This window comes from Brachionichthys hirsutus, chromosome 15, assembly GCF_040956055.1.
Source record: "Brachionichthys hirsutus isolate HB-005 chromosome 15, CSIRO-AGI_Bhir_v1, whole genome shotgun sequence".
NCBI classification, from domain to species: Eukaryota; Metazoa; Chordata; class Actinopteri; order Lophiiformes; family Brachionichthyidae; genus Brachionichthys; species Brachionichthys hirsutus.
The window spans coordinates 2,984,453-3,008,673 of NC_090911.1; the positions used below are offsets into that span (position 1 = coordinate 2,984,453).

A 24,221-nucleotide genomic window follows, 5' to 3' on the forward strand; every position below is an offset into this window, starting at 1 on the left:
ATATGAGTGTTAAACAATCATTTTTATTTATTTTTTTAATAAAGGTAAGGTTCATGGCAGTGTTGTTACACGAGGAGAAACTCTGCTATGCTCTTCATGTGCATAAACGTAAATTGTCATCCCCCCCTTTTGGGTGACCTGCTTATTGACCTTATTATTCCTGAAATTTACAGGAAACAAAAGAAATCACAGAACCAAAGCGAATGCTCGGAGCAAGGTCGGAGCAGCGGTTTCATGGTGTTTTATATCTCAGAGATCTGATCCGAGCTATTCTCACGATGACACAGAAGGAATTAAACATTCAGATATTTGTAAACCGTGAAAGTGGATATATCTCCCTTATGTGAAATAGAGAGCAAAATTCCTGCAACGCAAAATTATGAAGCGTCTCTGTGATGTTTCCACACACACACAATGTTAAAACATGATCTAAAGAAATGTGAAAATATTGCAATCAATTTTAGTGACAGCAAATTACATATTACTGACAGCAATGCATAAGTCATTGAAAGCTGAATCTCATTCTGAATAATTAGCTTGTTGGAGGCTGATATTTCTTGTAACTCAAGGAAAAAAACTTTATTGGCATTGATGAATAGTTTAAGCTGAATATTTAATGAATAACATTAAAAAGTCAGAATTGTTAGGAAGACAATTTGACATGTTTTGGTCTGAGTTTATTCTGATGCCTTTGCATTCTGTGGCAGTCAGTATATGGTGCGAGAATCTATTGAAAGGCCAACTTAGCATTAGCTCAGGCTTACTGCAGTGGTGCAGTACTCATCATTAAAGAAACACATTCACAAAAACAAACCTTTTGTCGCTGATTTTTATTTCTTTAACAGGGAGGAGCTGATGATCAGTTCATCATTCGACTCCTTGGAGGTTCTCCTGGACTCCTTTGGGCCTGTCAGAGACTGCACCAAAGACAATGGAGGCTGCAGTCGCAACTTCCGTTGCATATCTGACCGGAAGCTGGACTCCACCGGATGTGTGGTCAGTCATTTTCCTTTTATGATCTCTGGCTGGAAGCCACCATTTATCAGCTGCACTAACCGGACATGACCGTTCACTGATATTTCACTACATACAGTACATCTAAGGCAGAGGTCTCCAACCTTTTTGGACCACTGATCTAAAGTACTACATCAAACTACTCTTAGTCTGTACGCATGATTTTATGAGGGGGTTTGGATTTGATGCCCACAAATTCTTCTGCTGTTTCGACATCCTGCTGTGGCCATTGATGTTTAAATCTTCTGCTATCAAATAAAGTCAGGAGCACATGGTATCAGAAAAAAATGTTGGGGCATCGGTTTGCATTCATGTCGGAACACTTTCATTGACTCCAGGTGGTGCCTAGCAACCAGGAAATGTAGCACCCAGGCTTATGTTCACCTCCGTCTGTTCAGGAGTATTGTTCTTATTAGTTCTATAACAGACAGTCTTCTGGTGCTTCTCTGAAAGACGCCCCCCTTCTATTGATGAGATGACAGGTGCACCCCCTCCCCATCCCTCAGTCCCAGTGCAATTTCTTTACTTCGTTGCATTTGAGCAGAATCGTTTAGGTGGGCTGAGGAAATGCTATTTATGCGATGCTCTGCTCTTAATCTTATCTCTTTCAATGCACTTCAAGGAGAGGGAAACAGCTTTTAATGGGAACATGTTTCATTTATAGATTAGAGCAAACCAGGCAGGGTAGCAGTGGATGCATAGCTAAACAAAAACCCCGAACAAAAACAGGATGTAGATCCGCAATGTTTACGGCTGTATCAGTGCGGAAATAAACTAAAGCAGTCAAGAAGGCAATTCTGAAAAGACTACTTAAGAAAACGACCAAAAGTATTGAATGGCTCTTTAAGCAAATGACTTGTACCACAAATTCCAAATTAGAACAGAAGGTTTCTGCCGAGTGAAATTAATCAAAACAATATTCGACAAGCCACTGACAGCATGAAGTCAGGGAAAATTAATTTAAATCAATTGATTCATTAATTAAACTAGGAAATATGAATAATGCATGATTTGTTTTATGTTCAAAAATAGGCAAACCTAACAAATGTGAAAACATGAGATACACAAGTTTATATGAATCCTCTGAAGCACCTTCTGACTGAAAATCAGTTCTCAGTGAAACTCTCACTCACAGACAGGTGGGAAAAAAAACTAATGAACCCGGTTGTTTTTCATGTACGGAAAATCTCCTATGTCACATTTGATACCATGCACAAATGAGAGTACTTGGAAACTTCTAGTTGCAGTTGTCATTGCACTTGAGTGTGTTAGTGTGAGCCCATACAACAATGGCCAGTGATAGTGAAGAGACGATGAGAGTGCACGAGCTGGAGCAGAGAATACTTCAATCATTGTCTGTGACAAGTAGAAAGAAAATACCAATTTAGGGTTCAAGGTTATGGTTCTCGCTTTTGCATAGCACGAAAAAGAGAGAGAGGCTGGAGAATGGAAAAACTAAAGTTGATGATGAACTGAGTCTTCACTGAGTCCAGGCGTTAATCAAGATCCAACAATACTAAATAGTGGCCTGGGTGAGAATGCTTGGGGACAAAATGTTATCATTTATTTTTACTAAATGGGGTGAAAACTATCGTTCCAGTAGATCCAGTTAGAAATTCAATCAGTATCACAATCTATCTACAGTATTGGAAAAAATGTGCATCTTAATCTGACACCACTCGGTTAAATGTGCATTCAAATCATGATTTAAATCATATATATGTATATATATTATAAATGCTGTACATGGGTTTAAGACATCTGAGCTCCGACCACATATCGCAGCCAGTGTGTACACAAACATCTTAACCCTCCTCAGCTCTCCTACAGCTGGATAATGACGTACCACTGCAGCTCAAGTTGACCTGATGAATTCACTTCCATGCTTCTCTCCGTGTGATTACTCAACTCATTAACATTGTTTTTGAAAACAATGGATCGATCTCCCCACCAATAATTTATGAGATCTTTCATTTTACTCTGGATCAAATGAGGCAGATAGTCGATTTAGATTTTCTCACTTTTCCTTCCAGACAATCAGGAACAGCGACGACACAGAAGAAGCTTCACGCAGAGCAGCCGTTAGTAATTAGCTGATGCAATTACACTTTTGAACTTTTTGAAAGATGGATTTTGCAGTTTACCCCCGAAAGAAATCCCAAGAAAAACACATTACTTCCTTTCGACATGTAAATGATACCAATTTAATGATAAGGAAGATTGATTCATTTAATTATCTAATTTCCTGACATATGTACTGGGGCAGTGGGTAGCGCTGTTGCATTACAGCAAGAAGATCCTCAGTTTGATTCCTTTCTGTGTGGAGTTTGCATGTTCTTCCCGTGTCTGAGTTCTCGCCGGCTCTCTGGGAGAAACCAAGTGAATTCGGTGAATTGGTCACATCAAATTGTCCGTGTGTGAGTGGGTGTCTGTGTTTCTGCGTGGCCCTGCGATGATTTGGCGACTTATCCAGAGTGTACCCCACCTCTGGCCCATTGTCAGCTGGGATAGACGCCAACGCAACCTGTGATCTGGATTCGGATAAGCAGATGGTTGGATGAATAAATTCATGAATGGCCTACTGTTGCCACAAAGATAAATATTAACTCGTCACATTATCATGATGGCAAACCGCCTATAGTTCACTGTAGAGGACATTCCCAATCAATGTTACTTTTTAGTACTGAATCGGGAATCGGACCATGTGAATTTTGCCGATGCCACAGAGATGAAGCAGCAGCATTGGCTCTGCAATGTAAGATATGTCAGTGGAATTTGGAGCAGGGCCTTTGAAGTCTAATAGGCATTTGAGTTTGTGTTTGAGTTGTGTTTAAATTAGTCAACCATTCACCCTGCTTCTCCCACAGGTGGGAAGAAAAGTGTCATTAAAATTCTTCCTTTGCACATAATTGCTGAGTTATTTAAAGAGCAACTTGTTTTCACCTACATCTAGAGGGAAAATTGTACATGTTGCAAATCCTTGCCAAAAGAAAAATATGATTCCTTCTCCGTGAAATGAGTCTCACTTTGATCCCAGAAGAACCAGTGCAAAGATTCCTCGCCAACGCTTTGAGGTGTTGTGAGATGCGCCTTTTGTGTTATGTTCATGATTTATGCTCCTGGTATATTCCCATTCCCTGAGCATGTCAAATAGAGATATTTTCCTAAAAATAAGGTCTACTAGCTTTTATTAGTTAAGCCCTTATGTCTCTCCTTTCCATTACTTTGTGAATCTTCACCAAACAGGCAGCTTCTGTAGGTGTTGTCACCGCATGCATCCTGGCTGTGATGCACGATGGTGTGTAAAGGTACACACTTTAGTGTGGTTGATCATAACGCACCTGGTTGTTCCGCACAGAACCGGCTGTTTGAAAACGCTGCCTCTACAAGGCATGCACAGGCCTCCTTTGTATTTTAGAGGTGCCCTTTCATATTTTGGACATTTTAAACACTGAATTATAATTTGTTATTATTGTTATCATTCTTTAGAACATTTAACGCCGTATATTAATTTGAAAATTGCTGGCACCAGTTAGGAAACAAGAATTGTGCTTTTTAGGGACAACTGAAGTAACTTCTCCCTTCAGTGAATTTCAACATTTGTGATTGAATGGCTGTTCTGGGATCAGTGTCTTTCTCTGTCTCGTACGAACTACAGACAACCGTGTTGTGATAAGGCAGCAGTTTAGTTCCGTTTGCCTCAGTATTCTATTGAGACATCAATCAAAGCCTTGTGCTGCTTCACGTTCGTCTTCTGCTCGTATTCCTCCACTGAACTGCTCTCTCTCTCTCTGTTTTTATCAGACGTTTCTGTTCTTGTCCCTGATTTCCTGTTTGATGTTATACATCGACTCACAGTCTTTACTCTGCAATCCACTGAGCAATAGATGGGATTTTTGAACTTGTTGAGTTTGGTGACACTCTCCTTTGGAGTTACTTCTCTGTGGCTTCTTGAAGCCTGCCGATCTTATCCCATTCTTCTGAGCTCCTCATTTGCTGAATGTATTTAGTGGCTGCTTCAGTAAAATGGATGAAATGGACAGCATGCATTTGCAGTTTGCGTTTATTTCTGGAGGCCGGTGCTCAATGAACACAATTATCAGTCAAGTAGATGATTATATGGACCTGAGATTTCAGTCTTGTGTATGTATCTTATTTTATTGCTTTAGGTTCCCTACGCTTTAGAATAGCTTACCTGAATGGACTGGCGAGCCGTTTGAAAGAGGTATGTCATGATTATACTGTTTATCTACCAGTCACCTCTTAGCATCATTGCAAGTTAGCAAAGTCATTGATCTTCACCCACACATCCCACTCGGCCCTGTCCATCACTGCGCTACGCTGCTCCCAGCTGCCATTGCATATATTACTGTGTGTTTTAGTAATTATCCTGTGACTGTCAAGCTTATAAATGAGCCTCTCGCCTAATCAGGGCGGTAAACTGGCGGGGCCCCAGCGCTCTGATTCCACCCTAATCATTTAACACCTTGTCAGATGCCTCATGCCAGTAGCTTTAAGCATCTGCATTTAATATCCTTTTCCTTATGCAAGAGTTGACTGATGGCAGCAGCCTGCACTGGCCATCCTGCTCTTCCTTGCGGATATATTGCTCTCCTGGGGAGAGGTGGCACACGGCGCCTCTGGAAGTGGGGGTGTAATAAGCACAGGAGGGGTACGAGATTAATTAGTTGCATCTTGTCACTTATCCAGACTACAAAATGGTGAAAAACAAGGATGTTGTTGACAGAACAGATTGCCAGTAGGATGGAATAATGGGAACAGTTTAGTGCCATCCAAACAGCTCATAGAGTTTGTGAGGGGATTGATATACTGCATAAATTTGGCACACACTGGAAATGGTTGATTGAAGCAGTTGAATCTGTGTGGGTGAGGAGATAAACCTGCCTGACTTGAGATGGCATCAAAACAGAGACTCACACTGGGGTAAAATGAAATGGCTGCAAGTGTATCAGGTAAATAACACAATGTAAAGCTGTTGCCTCACAGGAAGATGGTCCTGGGTTCAAATCCCCCTGAACACCTGGGCATTTGCATGTTCTCCCTGTGTGTCTGTGTGGGTTCCCTCCAGGTTCTAGAGTGGCTCGAGATTTACTACAGGTGTGAATGTGACTGTGATTGGTGGTTTGTCTTTCTATGTGGTCCTGTGATAAACTGGCGACTTGTCCAGGGTGCACCCCTCTCCAGGATAGGCTCCAGCTCTCCATGGTCCTACACAGGATAGGCATCAACAGGAAATGATTGAATCGTAAACTGGAAGCTGGGGACGGCATCACACATTAGAACACTTGACTTTTTAACATGACCTAAATTATTTGACATGAAGGTGAAGTTAAGTACACAGTTTTGTAGGAAATACAATACATTCTAGATCCTCTTCCTTTGTTTCCGATGATGGCGGTTTCAGCTCCATTTGACTCTCATCTGTGTGATCATCATGAAATGTAAGAAAATGTTCAATGTAGGCAGACCTGTAGGGATTTAAAGCGATCAATGATATAAAGTTGATGCTGTAATGGATGGTAAGCGATTTAATCCCTACCCCAAGTATATGTAAGAAAGCTTGCTGCTGCATTCTGTCCCAGCAGACGTGCAGCTGCTGCTGCGTTTATGGCATCCAACAGGCAGCTCAACACAGTAGGATCCTGCTGCACAGGCATTTCTTACAAATATCATATTTTACATCACTAGTTATTTATTCTTCAGTAGCAACAGTAGAGAGGATAAAAGGAAGGACAACAAACACTTTCATTTGAAATTCCTTTAAACAACAGTTTAAAGGGAAATAAATTTAACTTTTGAAGGGCTCAAAACATGATATCCATGAATTTTGTTTTATTTCTTTAAACATTTATCCCAATGGCCTATGTTTGTCAGTTAAGGCGTTTTAGAATTGCAAGTTGATGAAACATCTTAAACATGTGGCTTCCATCTGGGACAGTGAGCGTCTTACAGCTGCAAATGAAACCTGCGCAGAGCGCAATGAAAGGGGTGGACTTTTTACTGCTGCACACATTTAGCGATGCCAGTTCAAACCGCAGTCCGAGAGAAAACGGCGCACGACCGTCAACCCAAACAACCCAATAATCCACTAATATAATTCATCCATGACCAGCCGGGGCTTCTTGACTGCACGCTGCAGGCTACAGCAGTTCTCGCTGCGCTGGACGAGTGAAGTTCACCTGAGGCAGCAAAAGCCAATCTTGACTGCGATCACATTTTGGGACACTAAGCAGTGTTGAGTGGAGTCGATACCTGGCATGGATATATCTCTAGAAGAATGGACACACATTAGATTGTCATTGCTGGACTCAGAGGTTTGATAAGAGTGTATCCTGAAGATCATTGCCTATAGGGCTTCCTACTTGTATAAATGTTTAGTTTGTCTCTTGGAAGTTGACAATTAATTGTCGTCTGTGTTAGTATTCATAAAATAGTTTGGGCTTGATGCATGAGATGCTACGAGGAAGCTGCTGCAGGGCGTGTGTAAAATTATCTGGGTTGAGACATGCAGTATAACCAACACTATAAAGTATTGCTGTTGAGTCTACACTACAAAATGCATAGGAAATGTCCGTTTATTATTGATTTATTGTCCCTTATTATATCTAATCCGCTTAGAGTCGCTCCTCCGCCTTTACTGCATGTTGTTAGAAATGAGCAAAAGCCTGAGAACCCAGAGGGGAACCGCATCGAAAGGTTCCATGCCCTCCGTTGATTTGAACTCGGGACCTTCGTCATATGAGGCCACAGCATGACCCATTGCAACACCACGTTGCCACTCCAGAACCAACTTTTCCAATTATTCTTGCAACACATGGATGCATAATTATTGCAAAGGGAGTAATACTAACTGGAGATTGCAGAAGAATATCCCTTCCCAAAGTCTCACGCACCGTTTCCCTCTGATGTCATCTGCTTCTGTTTGACCGTCTGTTTCGGTGCACTCGGCTCACACTTAGTTCAAGGAAGGCGTTGCAACGTTTTGACTAGAAAAGGGGTTTTCATGCTGAGAGTGACACAGATTCAAACGACAGGAGCACCAGATGCTTTCTAGATATGAGCAGCAGTCATGCTGTTATTCTTGGACTATCTCCAGTGATGGTCTTCGTAAAAAAAACATTTTAATATCAGATGTTGGTCAGACTGAGAAAAGAGCAACCTCGGCTTGAACATTTAAAAGATTAACCTCGAGCTTCCAGTTCCCTCCCCATCCTGCTTGCTGAACTCGACCCCTGCCTCCAATCCGAATCCCTGCAGGGGGTGCTGCTCTGCATGACTGAGTGGAGAGCATGTGTCGGGGAGATGAAGTTACACACAGACACAAGCATTAGCATCAGCATTTTGGTTCTGATTGGTGGTTTTAGTGTTTTCTTACAAATTGCAGTAGCAGCACTTGATTGGGCTTAATAGTCAGTCTCATCCACTACTGCCAGGACATAACATTATTTTTAGGTGTATTAATGTGGACTGTAATGATATTATTTATGTTACCATAGTTTTCTCTAGTTGGAGCTAGCATAATGTTATTTTTAGTCACTATGGAATTGATTACAAATGAAATGGTTAAAACCCCATGATGTAATTATGCTTTTCTACATCTGCCCTTTATTGTACTACAATAAACTCAGATGTGCTTACTTTAATATTATTTTTGCACATGACAATGTTTACTTAAACAAACATTATGTCATCTGTACTCAATTTGGGAAGATTGAAACTTTGTGCTCTGAGACAGAAATCATTTTTTTTTTCAGGGTTAAACAACCAGTAGGTGGAATTACATTTGTGGAAATTGTCGTGCATTGCTGTCAGCCATTTAAAACATGCAAATCCTCTTAATTACAATTTTCAACCAAATATTACCATTTGCAGTGACGTACTTGCTCGTCTTTGACTTCAGATGATTATATCCCGATCTGACTCCTCATAAACCAGCATAAACACTTCATGAGAAGAAAACTGAACTGAGACTGCAGCAGGCATTTGCCAACCAGTATAAATAATGCTTGTCATTAAAATAAAAGCATGCACGGTAGTTTTACCAGCCCACTAGCTGTGTTATTCTTAAGTTGAAAAATAAAGTTTTTATGACTAAGTTGCCAAGAGGGAACATTTCTCTGAAATCCAAAATCTTACATATTTTATGTGCTCAGAAACATTAGCATTTTGAAATGCGTTCCGGACTTTTTTTTGCTTTTTTTTGACAGATTGTTATATCATTAAAATGTTTGATAAAAACATCTCTAAAAAATGCTATGAACCACAGCAATCAGTGAGTGTGGAGCACTCGGGTCAGAAAGTATTGACTTCCTCTTAAATAATGTTCTGTTGCTGTGTGTCCGTTTGACCTCTAGCAGCATCCCTTTCGCTGTGACAGAGGTGAGAGAGGTTACTGAACAGTTGAGCTTCTGCCCTGAACTCTCCTACCAAAACGTCTGCAGGATGCCAGAACGAAAAGCTGAGCACTCTGGGATACGTTGACCTTTAACACACTGCGTATTTCATCAGTGGACTGTGGAAAAATCGCACAAGAAAACTATGTCCATTAGAGAACATGAAAGGTCCAAAATATTCAAATAATGCTTGAGACTGTGAATTGTGAATCCTTCAGTGGACCTTGTCAGAATAAATTACTGATTCTATGATTTTGTACCTGGACAGTGAGAAAAAAAAGAGAAGTTTGTGAAAAATGTATCATCCCAGCTATGTATCATTAATTTATTGAGTATTATTTGTATTGGTCATTATGCTTTTTAATATTCACAAATAAATCACACCTTGATGTCACACTTGGCCTCAACGTATAAATGAATAAAATAATATTTTAAAAAGTTACTCTTTCAGCTTTTGGAAAACAATATTCATCCAATCAGTAGGTAGATTTCCAAAGCATAAATGTTCAAGATATATTAGCAATTCCAGCATTTTCACATTATCCATCTTATTGCCTATTTTATGCTTTAATAGGTTGATTCTATGTGTCGATGGATTGTCATATTGATATTGATAGTGACGTCATATTAGCCCCATATGGTAGTTACTATTATGATCCCTTTGGAAGAGCTAGAAAAGCCATTGCATTCCAACGGAATCGCAGTACATGTGGTACAATCGTTTTGCTTGCAACTAGACGACCACCATGGAGGCGTATCGGTCTGCATGCATCCAGTGCATCCACTATTATCAAAGTCAAAGTTTACTTTATTCTCATTTCTGCAGTGTGTACTCTAGCTGGGATTTCCAGACTTCCCTGTCCCCAGACACCGCCCCTAGCGCTTACAGGGGGATCCCGAGGCATTCCCAGACCAGCAGAGAGACATAGTCTCTCCAGCATGTCCAATACACACAATGATTTCTTGATGGAAAGCGGGAAGAGGTGTTGAACTTTGACCTTTGAATATACGTAAACCAACTCCATGCTTCCTGGCCTTTGCCTCTGGTCGACACCATTCATGATTTGTACAGCCACTAGAGGTCCTTGTCAGCTCAACTTAAGCTTAAGTCACTTTAGGCGTTTGGATTAATAGCCGATAATGTCACTTCTGTTGTGAGACCAGTTTCTAAATGAAATAAAGCAACGTCGCTTTCACAGGCACAGACAGCACAACATATTCAGGTCGACTCTGCACTCCAACACATAAAGCTCATTCTGATGTGACCTTTTCATTACATGTGTTCATTATATAGTCCGTACAAATGCCAAGCAGTAAAAGGAAATATGTCTACATAGTCATATGCATTTAATGTTTTTGATTTGTCATTATGATTTGCTAAACACTATATATATATATTTTTTTAATCTTTCAAGGCATGTAATGTAATATATTTTGAATTTTAATTTTGAAGTGTGTGTGGCTGGTTGTATGTCTCTGTGTTGCCCTGCGATGAACTGGCGGCTTGTCCAGGGTGTCCCCTGCCTCTCGCCCATTGACTGCTGGGATTGGCTCCAGCTTGGCCCGCGACCCGATAACGGATTAAGCGGTTGGGACAATGAATGAATTTTGAAGTCCGCATTGTTTTGTCCTGGACAAATTTTGAAAAGTGTATAACTTTATCCAACTGCTCTTGCAGGGATTTGTTGCTGTTTGGCGAAAGCACAGTACTTACTCCTTTAAGCCTCAAAAGCACTGCAGGGATTTATCTCCATTAAAACGAGGATTAAAAGGCATGGTGGTTCAAGGGTTTTCCAGAGCAGGCTGTACACCGCTGGCCTCCTCTCTCGCTGTGAATTTATTAAACGGAGTCAAATGGCTATTGCATGGACTTCTCAGACCTTGTGTTAGCGTCCGGGGGTATTTATCGTCTAGTGACCTCTGCACCTTTTAGAGATGAAGCATGCTCTTTTACAGCTGTGGATATGCATGCATATTATAATTTTGTATGGGTATGGTTGTAACACTTCAGATTCTAGCAAGGGTTAAAGGACACACAAATCAATTCATCGGGAAACAACTTTATATTGTAAGGAGTATTTATTTTTTCATTTATTTGAGGAGTGTGTGTGTGAGTGGTTGTTTGTTTCTGTGTACCCCGCAGCTCCCCTATAGCCAGCTGAGATTGGCTCCAGCAACTCCCGTGACCCGCATAGCGGAAGAGTCGCTGGAGATGAGATGGTTGTCTCATAGATAACGCATGGATATTGTGTTTTCCTCTTTAGGCCACAGCCCAAACTGCAGATATATACTTACAATTAAGTGAATAAACATATTTATGCCATTATTTGATATTGATTGGACCAAGGGGGAACCATTGCACACACTCCCACTAAGCCCTTCAGTTTTTTTTATTTTTTGTGTGCATTAATTCCTCATTATGCCAGAATCCAAGTTCTACCATTCATGACCCAAACTCAATCCAAGCAGTTTTAAATTCGACAAGATTGGTGAGATTTTGCGGTTGTCTTATTTGTAAGGATTATCAATGATTTATGCAGCTTTATAGACCACATTTGTTGGAGTCCCCAGTGGTAACACTCCTCAAAGACTCTGACAGGTGCGTCTCTGTAATGATTATTATCATGTGGACAGCTTGAAAATGGCCTAAATTCATCATCTTATTGAGAGCATATCATGGTGATCAGTAACAAGAGCTATCTGTGTCTGTAAGCTGCATTGCAGCGGCCCATCAATACACACTTCTCTAAGCCTACATCATATCCACACATCTATTGACAGCACAGGCTTCAATTGATTTAAAGACTTCATTCTACATATTTGTTTGGCAATTCAATGTTTCGTGTGCTATTTCCGTCACAGGTGATAAATCATTTGCCTCAACGGCCCCTCACAGAGTGACAAAATCAATATGGGTTTATCAAGGGAATATGACGATGGATCAGTATTTCAAGCCGTGTCCCCATTCTGCAGCGGTGCCATGACAAATATGTAGCGGGTTTAGATAAACAAGAGTACTTCTAGATGAGCTGCGAGGGAGAGAGAGATGTATTTCATTGTATTGAGATAAGCAATTCATTTGAATTGTTCTGCTGTGTATTAATTATGCTGAGATACACAGTCGTTAGTTTAGTTCAATAATTCATTACTTATCCGATCGATCAGGTAGAAAATGGTCTCTCATATTGTCCCGTTCAACACGTTTCCTTTATAGTTCACATTTTACGGACTAAAATTAATTTAATTGTTTTATGATCTGAAAAAACTTGGTGCATACTGTTTATATATTATTATTTTTTTCCCTTGGTGCACACTGTTTATGTATTATACTGATTTTCACTTGGTTCATACTGTTTATAGGGTGTTGTTTTTTCACAACTCCAATACTGATGTGTTTTATTTGGTTCTCTTGTCTTTTATGACCTGAGCAGTTAATTGCAGCATCATTTAATGGCAATGCTTCTGTACATTACACTTGGCTTTATCAACCCTATTATTATTCTGCACTGAACTAGAAACATTCAAAAAAGCACCAGTGCTCCAGTTCCCATCTTCTCAATTTTACCTCAAAGTTTCCTTGAACCTGATGTTTTGATCAGTTTCTGTTTATGTAACATGATTATTAGGAAGCGGGAAAAATGCAATGTAATCAAGTATTCAAAAGTTACCCCTCAGCACTTTTCACTTTTGAAAGAACTTTTCAACCCTGGCAGCATGGTTAGAGACCAAGTCAAGTCACGACTTGAAGTTTAACAACAGCAGTACAGAGAAACAATCTGAGTACTTTGAGGCTTAAACAGCCAATGGATGATAAAAAATTCACAAATGCAGAAAGGAAAACACATTGATTGTTAAGCTATCTTTTGGTTTAGTCCTGTTCAGATCTAAAATCTCTACCTCTGGAAACTAATCAAGATGCAGTGAAACAAAGAGACTCTATATTATTTATTTAACAAAGGGCTGAGACTAATTCATGAATGGATCGGAAATGCCTTATCAGTTGCAAACTCTTTGGTGTCAGAACAGTAAAGGTGGGGTCTGTAGCCAGCCCAGAGAAGGGTGTGTCACATGAGCACATCTTTATCAGTTCACCAGTGTTTCTATTAGCAAATTAGGTAAAACATAAAGAACAAAACTTTTATATGACACAGCCTTAATAGCATACAACAGACCTCAACAAAAAAGGAAAAAATCCTTCACAAGAAATCTGGAGCGAGCATGTGGGCTTTTGCCAAATGAGCCACCTGGTCGCTTTCATGAATACAGTAGATCTAAATAATAAAGTAAGCAGTAGCTGGTCCCTCTGTGCTTAGTGGAAGCCAGCTGCCTAGTTCCTGTCTGGAGGTAGCTGCAGCTTGTTAAAATGCAATCCATCAAAATTTCCTTTGAAGTAAAAGCTGACCAAAAGCGTAATGTGGATTTGACTTGATATATCCCTGCAGAAGTTCTCAGCAAACACTGAACAAGACTGTAGGACTGTAAAGTCAGGTTCCCCGTCGGTGGTAGATTCATTCATTAAATCAGATCGTACTTCCCTCACCAAATGTGAAGACAGTACTCTCTGGTTTATATGGAAACTGAAACCTGCAGGGTTTCCTGTCCCTCCTGTGTAAGAGATAAAGAATCCCTCTGAAGTGATTTCATTTAGATGGTTGTTATTTCATCACTGTTCTTGCAATTCCCTGTGCCATAATAAATAATCAAATGATAGGGCTGTGCAAATACTCTTCTTTCTAATATATACAAGATACAATTCTGAAGCTACATTTGTAAATGTTATTGATGATACGGTACAGAAGTTTCCAGCCTGAATGTTTAATGAGTTAAGACACAGATCATGATAGTAATGCCCCAACCACTGGATGGAATACCCTGGAATTTTACACAAGCATTTCAAAAGGTAAATCTTAGACAATGTCCTAGGGGCCATTGTGCTGTTGACATTTAATTGCTCTGAAAATTTGTATTCATGATCAAGTCATTTTGGAATGAAATACAGCTGTCTCTCCATTAAACAGCAATAACCAACCTAAAAGCTCAACCAATGCAGTTCAGATTTTCTGTTCTTATTGTCAAGATAAGATTTAACGGTAGGTTTTCAATTCATTTTGATTCATATAGCATCGTATCTTTAAAAAATCAGTGACTATATTGGTAGAAGGATGCTGAGGATGGAACTGCCAAGGAACAGGGCTAGAGGTCGACTCAGGAGAAGATACATGGACGTAGTGAGGGAGGACATGAGAGTGGCTGGTGTTGGGGAGGACGATGTAAAGGACAGGGTGAAATGCCGAAAGAAAAAGAAGAAGATCATAACAGGTTATCTCAAGGCACTTTACAGCTGTAGCGGGGAAAGAACTGCATGAATAGATATAATCCAGCTTGATCCACAGGAGCAAGCACTTTGGAGACGGTGTCAAGGCAAATCTTCCTTTAGCAGGCAGAAACCTGGAACAGAACCTAAGACGCGTAGTGGGTGGCCTGAGAGAGAGGTAAAAAGACAGAGAGGGAGATAGGATGATAGAGAGAACGGGCGTAAATGTAATGTAATGTACAATTTGATAACTGTCTGAGTCATTATAGTTTGTGTGTAATTTGTTTTATTTATCACTTCATCAAAGTTAATTTATGTATCCCTTCAATAATTAATCGTTCTGGATCACTAGATCTGGATGTTTGTGTAGTATATCATCTGGTGATTGATTTTATTTTTACCTTTTGTGGAGGTAATAATAATAAATGAAAGGAGGTGTTATTACTGTCTGTCAGCAAAATAACTCATAAAGTTACAAACAGATATTGATGCAATTTTTTAGGAAATGTTGGGAATGATACCAGGAACAGATTATTACATTGTGTTGATGATCCAGAAGTGATCCTGGATTCTGAATCACTTTTAAACTTCCGTTAACATTGCAGTCAATGGAACTTAAAAAAATATTCCTCAATATCTCTGTTGATTATTGACCAGTGTTTATGGAATTTGGCACAGTAATGTAGGGTGGGGATCTCTATCCTCCCACTGAATATCACCCAAATTGGATATGGATTGCAGATGTTATCGACATTTATCTAAAAATGGGGGTACCCTTGCGTTTCCGCCTGCTGTAAATTTAACATTAGAGACGTAGATTTGTAACAAGCGTCGTCTCATAGCTGAGTCGATCCCACATCGGAGCAGGTCAACGGATTTGTTACCTCCACCAAGGAGGTTCTGTCTTAGACAGTGTCTGTTTGTTAGCAGGATTATGGAGAAACTGATGGATGGATCTTGATGAAAACAAATTTGAAGATGGGTCTTGGTCTAATTTAGATTCCATTAAATTTTGAGAGTGGATATCAGTCTGTATACAAAAAAACAACAACATTAATATGAACTAAAGGCTGTATTTAACACACGTCCCTCTGACAGTGTCCTCCAGGCTTGAGTCCTATGAAGGACGGGACCGGGTGCTATGACCACCACATCGGCATCGACTGCTCAGATGGTTTCAATGGAGGATGTGAGCAGCTGTGTCTGCAACAGCTGGCTCCCCTGGAGGACGATCCGACTCTCTACAATATCCAGATGTTCTGTGGGTGAGAAAAAAAAACACATTCACTTATATCTTGTTTGGTGTGCTGTAATTATTTTATGTCTCACCCTCCTTATTTTCTCCTCACTCTTGTGACATCTTGACAAATGAGCACTGGTGATGTTTTGTGCAAGGTAAGACAAATCAGTCCCTAGATCATTAGATCTTGACAACGGAACAAGCTGCAAGCCACTTTACTCTGGCAAACTACCCCATAACTAAACATGAGAGTAGGACAATAAAATGGCTAATGCATGCGCTGCAAAAATAAATCAGACTTGTTTTTATTTCATTGTGGAGTATTCTTTACATATATGTTTATCAATGTTTCTCCAAATCCCAACAAATGTCCTGAAACAGCCAGCCGGACGGATGGAGCAATATTCAAGGGAGCTCCAGCTGCGCTGAATTGCCCCTTGGGATAAATAAAGTTGTCTGAATCTGAATCTGAATCTGAATTAAACCTGTTTAGCTGTTATCATCTCTACCATTGTGCTCCCTAGATGATCTAATGTGGCCTGAAAGCAAAGGTTGTTCATATCTTCTGATACGAACTACACATTCAGCAAGAAAGAAAAACAAATGATTACAGAAGTGCAAGTTTGTTTAAGATTTACAAGAAATGTGAAGTAATGCAGAAACGGTTGTTGTCACCGTGAACGCATCTGCAGATCCTGTAAGAAACATCTTCCTAATTGCACACAATATTGTTTCCCTCATCTTTCCACAAAGCGCTGCGTTTCTTCTCACTCCCAGCCACAGCATTTTGTTGTCACTTTCTACAGTGCAGCTCTGACTAATCCGCTCCCACTGGAGAGGCATTAGCGCCGAGACATTTGGCATCCAGGAGAGAGCTTCTCTCACTGCAAATCCCCGACAGATTATCTCTCTCTGTTTTTATCCACGTTTTTCTCTCTCTATGCCACCTGCCTTTGATTTATCTTATAGAGTATATTATAACATAAGATGTCAGAGTGTTGAGAGGACTCTCAGTGTTTGTGCTTTTACTTCTTTTTTGAGATGTTTTTTGTTCCAGTTGGGTAGAATAGATTTGAACGTTTCTGCACTGTTGAACTGTGACATTTGAATGGTGCATATTTTGAATCTGGTAAAGTCAGTAAACAACACCTCTATATATAGCACGCAAGGTTTAAAACAGTGGCTGCTGACGGTCTGCTTTAAAATCTGTCTGTCTGCACTTTGAACTCATCTATGGCATGTTCACCAAAATGATCAACATTAATCACATAAGTATTGGTAATCAATGATCAATATCAGGACTCTAATCAATGTAGAGATTTTGACTTTAATTACATTTGCATGTTCTTTGTTTCAAACTTCAGTCTGGAATTTGCATCTGCTTGCAGCTTTTACAAAGATGTGACAATGCAGTTGACAGTTGTTGGGTTCCTGAAAGGTTCCCTTTCAACTTATACAACAAAATGTTCAGCCCAATTTCACTACATTCAAATAAAGTTAAATGGCTACAAAAAAAATAAATGCAAGGTACCAAGTTAAAATTCAGGATTGAGGTACTCACATTGCATTCATAAAGTCAGCGCAGGACTTAAATGTAGGTGATATTGATTGTTTTTTTTCTGCTGTTATCCCCCTTAACCATGTTAAATTCACCAAGAGATAGCAGCTTCCTGAAATATGGCTGTCTATTTTTAATTGTTGCTTTCTAGTGTCAAAGTAGTCAAACCTGACTTTGTTATTTAGCTCAACTATATCAACTAATTCAGTTTAAGGAGACAAAAACGCAAGCACAGAAATAAACAACAGCATCAATAATAATTAAGCGAAACATATTCCAACTAGAAACGCACTCGGAGAGCACAGACCTCTGCCAGGCACCGAGAATTATTGTCCTACGTGTACTTTATCTTTATTTTATAGATGCCTAAACCATGAAAACAAACATTTAGCAATTTGATTCATATTGATCTCGTTATTAGTTTAGAGGTTATTCACTAAAAGCACACTTTCAGTAATGGTGGATTCTTCTGGATCTCGATCAAGAGCTTTTGAAGATAGAACGAATCTGTTTGTCCACTACTGATTCCACAGTCTTGGTAAAGGCCAGCAGAAGCAGAACCTCCTTTGTGGAGGTAATTATCACAGGAAGGATGAAGGATGAAAATATGCAAATGTGTGTAATGACCAGAAACCACTGTCGTTTAGGTGTATTGAGGACTACAAGCGTGGCCCAGATGGGAGGTCGTGTCTGCCGCTGTCTGAGGCCTGCACTGAGGGAATAGACTGCGCAGAGGCAGCGGACATCCCCGCTAACCAGACTGTCTTCGGAGACCTTTTCTACGGATACAACAATCACAGCAAAGAGAGCACCTCGGGTCAGATCCTCAAAGCAACATTCCGGTATGCACAGGCATTTTGTGGAGTGTAACTCGTGGGATATTGTTGTGCCATTTGTATTTCACTAGAGAAGCGGCTTGCTGGCGCTCGGCTTCTGGTGATAGCCATCATTGAACTGTTTCTGTCACCGCATGTGTCGGGGAGGAGGTGCAGATGCTACTGAATATCCACTTGACCTGCAATCTGTGTTAATATCACGATAAATCAGGTCATTTTTGTTATAAACTTTTTCAAAGATTTTCAGTGTCATGTAGAAAATCAATCCTTCGTTCATTCATCTTCTTGAAGACGAGACGATCGATCGCTACAGGCGAGAGGAGGCGTATGCCCTGGATGAGTCGCCAGTCCACATTTAAACAAACAGACATTGATGCTCACATTCACACCTACGGACAATTTAGCGTGGCCAACTGTAGAAAAGCAAATTAAGAAGGATTGCCACTTGCTGTGACTGTGAGGGGTGTGTCTCTCATTTCTTATATACCTAAGGAAGCACGTACTTAGAATAATGAATGCAGAAAGTAAGCTCGTCTTTAGAGAAGCCTTTAGACACGAATTCAAAGTTCCTTTCATGTTCTCTGCAGGGTTTGGTGTGGATAATAGCACTATGAAGATAATTAATTATCAATGTCTGCATGCAGCATTTCTTTCCACGTAACTCAGGAAGCAAGGAGGTCAGCAGCATCTTCAGTGGCTCTGGAATTTGAATTGTGGTGTGTGTGTGTGTGTGTGTGTGTGGATTTTGTTGCCTGGAGGCACCTCATCGTCTTAGGAATCCACCAATGCAGTCATGGAGAGGGAGGGGTAGGAAAATCTGTAAAGTTCATATCATATCATATCAATTATTTTGTCTCATTTACAAATGCTTGTGATTGAAGAGCACCAAATGCTTCTCATGCAGTCGAGGATGTGGACAAGGGAAGGAGCCGGTGAGTTAATGAGAGGATTAATGATAAGAGATGGTTGAGAGCTCAACCTGACCAAGAGCCAATGTGCAAAAATATAACCGAGTTAGACCAGATGAGAATTTGAATGTGAAATGAACAAAGGTTATGGGGCGAGAGTGTTGAAAGTGAAGATGGAAGGTGGTTTGGAGTCAGCGAATCATTGGCCAGGAGCAAATGGATGCTGAGACAGATTAAAGCTTGTATTGCAAAACTGTGCCGACAAATTCCCTGTAACCCCAAAAAAACAAAACATTAGAATAGGTTTTGCAATATGCTGCAATATTGTATATTTTAAATCCATTTGGCTAACAGATAAAGGTCATGGGGAGTACTCGGGTCTGTTTCACAGCATTTTACTATGTGTTAATTTAGCATTTTATCCACCAATTTACGCACTGTAATTTATTTCTTTACTATTTGTAAATAACAAAATTCCTAAAAAATGAAAACGAGACATAAAATGACTCATTAATCAAAGGAATAATGAAAGTCTTCAGAGACACTGTGTTCTCGTGCATTCACAATGCAACACTAGATAAGGGTTCAACTGTTACCGGGAAATTAGTATCTAAGAATCACACAGTTTCATGAAAGGTACGTCAGAATGCAATGATCCGCTCTACAGATACGGTTCTATGGAGAGAGCCACAGGTGCAGAAGACCAGGCCATTTCTTTAGCATTTAACAGTTATTGACTTATTGGTTTGTGTTTTCACACATTCAATGCTTTGATAGACAGGAAGCAAGCCTTAAAATGCTTTGACTAGTCTGTAGTGCACATCCTGGAAATGTCAGCAGTTCATAATCATACAGACAAACAGTCTCACACGCTCGCTTTCACATTTACATTAACCTACAGTATATTATAGCTTTGCAGGAAGAACATGCAAAAACTGCAGAGAAAGCTCTCCACTTCCTGTATTATTCTGCAGAATAACTGATAATACAAAAAATACAAAACTCAAATCAAGTTCAAGTTTTGATTTCTAGTCGTTTTATTTATCTCAACTTTTTTATTTATTCGTTTGGACCAGCAACAAGCAGGGAAGCCACGAGTGGTACTATCAGGTACGCAGCTGCAGGATGCACCTACACAGGTAGAAACATGGTGCACATGAAGGAACGCTCGCTCACTTTTACACATACATACACATGACCGAAGCTGGTGTGCTGACTCCCTGTTTACTGGACACAGACACACACACACGCAGCTGGTGTGATTTTCTCCATGCAGCATGACTTCCTCATGGTTCATCTGTTAAGCTAGATAAACTCAGCAGCCCTGAAATGCTTTCATGTTTTTCAGGCACTCACCCTGCTCTTGCAGAAACTTTCAGTCTTACACTGCAGACAGACTTCCTGATCTCATTTTTTTATTATTATGCAAAGCTCATTTCTTTATTTCTTTGACCACCTTGAAGGCTAAATGATTTTAGTTGCATAGCAACATGAAATATGAGCATCCTCCCCACAGGAAGGAGGTCCCATCACTGTGAGTGTTGGGAGCGCCGGGCAGGAAATGATCTGGTTTCATATCAGAGAGCTCAGTGTCAGGGTCTTCCTGCGTCTGTGGGAGCCAGGGCACCACAGTAATGAGATGTTAAAAAGCTAACCTCCTCTCATTACTCTCAACACTGTCTTTCCTCTCCTCCTTCTATTCATCTCTCACATGACAGACTCAGAGCAGGTTTTAATGAATATTTTAGTGCCCTTTTTTTCTCATCTGTGCGGCTCCTTGCGATCGATGAAGACCACGGTTTTAGATGACACCTCACCCCCACCATCCTTACCACCACCAAAATCATTTTTTTGGAAACCTGTTCATTCACTTATTTAATTAAAATAGGAAGTGCAGCTAGTGGAGTCGGTTAACCCCCCCCCCCCCCCCATCAAACATTTAATTAATTTGTCATAATGATTAACCAAACAACATTCTTCAAAGTCCTCCCCGCTCCCACCCTCAGTCCTGACCTCATGGATTGATTATCATTGAAAGCTGCCGTTTCTCATGAACATTGTGAGGAGAATAGATGTTTTACTGCAGATTACAAGTGGCCTTGTATTGGGTGATGTTCCAATAATATAATAAGGTACTGCTTCGTCGGAGCTACTGGAAGAAATACTGTCTTGCAGAAGATGTGTAATGCAACACAATTATTCAGACATTTATGGAGGAATAGAAAGCCAGTGAGAGAGAACACCAAATCGGTGGCTAAACTGCCACTTAAATACAGGGACCTGTCACTTTTATTTCATGCAGGGTTTCTCTCTCTCGTAGTAATTTGGCATTTTTCAGTATATCAGCAAAATACGAATTCAACTAAAAATATTTTGTCTCATTTCCTACCCGATGTCCGATATTGTTGATGGCTTCAAATGCTCCCACAGTATAGGTAGAAGGAGACGTGTGTGTGTGTGTGTGCGTGGGGGGAGGGGGGGGGGGGGGGGGGGGGTAGGTTTCATATTTACTGAAAATTTTTAATCAGATCTTTTTCTGCATTTTAGTGCCATGCCTTCAAAAGAATAAAACAGTATTTAAAATAGTATGTTAGTATGTCTCCTTTCATGGATCAATAGCGACACAATTAAGGAGACAGATGTAGGAATGGGTTCCATCTGTCTGTCTGCCTGCCTGGCAATACAAATTTGAATTTGTATTTTCTCTGTTAGAGTTGAAGATCAAAAAAGAAGAAAAATACATGCTTTTGCTCCACGTCTATTAGTTTTTAAAAAGTGAAAATATGTCTAACATATCACTCATGATCAATTTCACGATATTGTCAGTGCCAAATATGTAATCAGAATATTTTTTTCTTGCCGTTTCTCCTCCAAGTGTGTTTGAAGAGAAAGACCAAGCTTCCAGTAACACCAATCATAAGGCATTAGGTTCCAGCTTTCTAATGTGCAGCACACTAAAACGGATGAGGTTCCAGAGAAAGCAGGCCACGGCGATGGATCTTTACAAGTACCAAACAATAAATTCTCATCAGTTTTAGTCCCAAGACACCTGGTTGCATTAACGTGCAGATTTATGGTCGTCATGCTGTCGTGGAACCTTGTTGAGAACCCTACTGGCATTGAGACAAAGAAAAATGGAGTAGGAAAAAAAACCGAGTGAGTTCAGCCAGGAGTCACTCACAGCAGCAGACAGATGAGGACATCGGCTCTTTGACTGAGGACGAATCGCGTTGCAGCACAGCAATCAGCATGATGCAGAATTATGTTGGTGTCTTTGAATTTTCAATGCGCTGTAAAGTCATGCATAATTGTTAATAGAACTTGATTTTTCTTCAATGGCGTGCCAGGAAATATCACTTTTCAATTTGTGTAAGCAGCATACTTATCACACTTATTAATGCACCAATCCGTCGCTTCGCGGCTCGGCTCCTCCCGCCTTCATTCCTTTTCTTCTGACTCATTTTACCGTGACTGACAAGGGCAATTCTGCTGCAGCCAGAAATTCCCATAAGGACACAGGCTGAAGCTTAAGAAGAGATGTCACTTCAAGAGTATGTACAAAAATCGGAAAGAAATCAATATTATCAATTATCAATAATAATAAAAAAACAGTAATAATGCACGAAATTCAAACAATCAGCAAATACATTAAAAATGTGCTCTGCTCTGCTTAGAACTTCTAGAGCCTGGTTCATGTTTATTTGTGACTTGCATGCATGGTTAAATGATTTTCTATCTGAAAGGATCAATATTTTTCCACAAATCATTTTGTGACATCATAAAACAAAATGCTACAGACCGCTAAATCACTATCAGTGTGAGCAGATACTGGATGGTGAAGCTTTGTTTTTTATTTCTTTTCGAACAGGAATATGTTTCTCTACAACTGTACATAGAACGTTCTTCAGTAGCTTCAGATTTGCTTTTGATTTTCTAGACCGTAGATGATGCAGACATGAGCCACAGAACAAGTTAACTATCGTACACAAAGAGATAAGCTGGTGTTTTAACTCTGTTTCAGATTTATACATGGACTCATGATTCAGTAAATTCCCTCTTTTTGAGTCTCAGTGCTCCACAGCAAAGCAGAATTCCTTCCTCACAGTTGATCATGGATGTAAAACCAACTTTATTAAAGGTTTTCCATCAAGGTCAGCTTAATATCAAGGCGATATTAATGATACAGTGCTCTATCATGCATATTGTCTCTACTGATAATGGATTATGGCACTTTGATTTATAGCATCTGTTATAAATCAACCATTTAAACCGTGAAATGGTCCAAAGCAAAGTTATTAAAAATTCTACAACTTTTGTTGCCGTTTTCTTGTCATCAAATAATATCATTGTACCTTCTTGTCTCTTGTCTGCCTCCCGACTCGCCCCTTGGCTCCTCGTTTTCCATCCTGCCCGAGGTGTGATGACTGAGCGCCTCTGTCTTTACAGCTCATGTTCTTGTCTCTCTCACCACTAGGCAGAAGAACTTTGCCCGAGGCATCGAGCAGCAGCTTCCAGATGGCATGGTTGTGGCATCGGTGCCAACGGAGGTCCAGTGCCACGAGGAGCTGTCGGACCCCATACCCGACCCAGAATACCTCACAGGTGTGCAACTGTATTTCATCATTCACTCTGTGAAATCACAGCTGTGCAGGAGTACTTCATCTCTGGCATGTCAAAAACTGTATTAGTCCAAAACAAAAAATCTATTGTAAAATAATAAATAAAATATGGAATGCTGGGTGAGTTGCCAACATTCAGTCTACAGTGTTTTGGGTCAGAACCACTGTCCAGCAAACCATCATGCAGAGAGGCCCTGGGATAAATTATTGTAACTATGTTAATATTTATTATATTGAAATTGATCCAAGGGGATAAGACGTTGTGTTTAAAGGTAATCATTGAATTACTACTTCATTTGCATTGTTTGTCCTATAAAT

General features: G+C 40.1%; 1 protein-coding gene across 1 annotated transcript in view; it reads left to right on the top strand.

The window, feature by feature from the left end:
• Nucleotides 1-24,221, top strand: part of astn1 (astrotactin 1) — a 212,818-nt gene that overhangs the window by 84,324 nt on the left and 104,273 nt on the right. The window contains exons 12-15 of the mRNA XM_068748822.1: nt 846-996; nt 15,841-16,007; nt 18,188-18,382; nt 23,759-23,886. Of these exons, the coding sequence (XP_068604923.1) occupies nt 846-996; nt 15,841-16,007; nt 18,188-18,382; nt 23,759-23,886 (641 nt within the window). The remainder of the gene's footprint in view (nt 1-845; nt 997-15,840; nt 16,008-18,187; nt 18,383-23,758; nt 23,887-24,221) is intronic.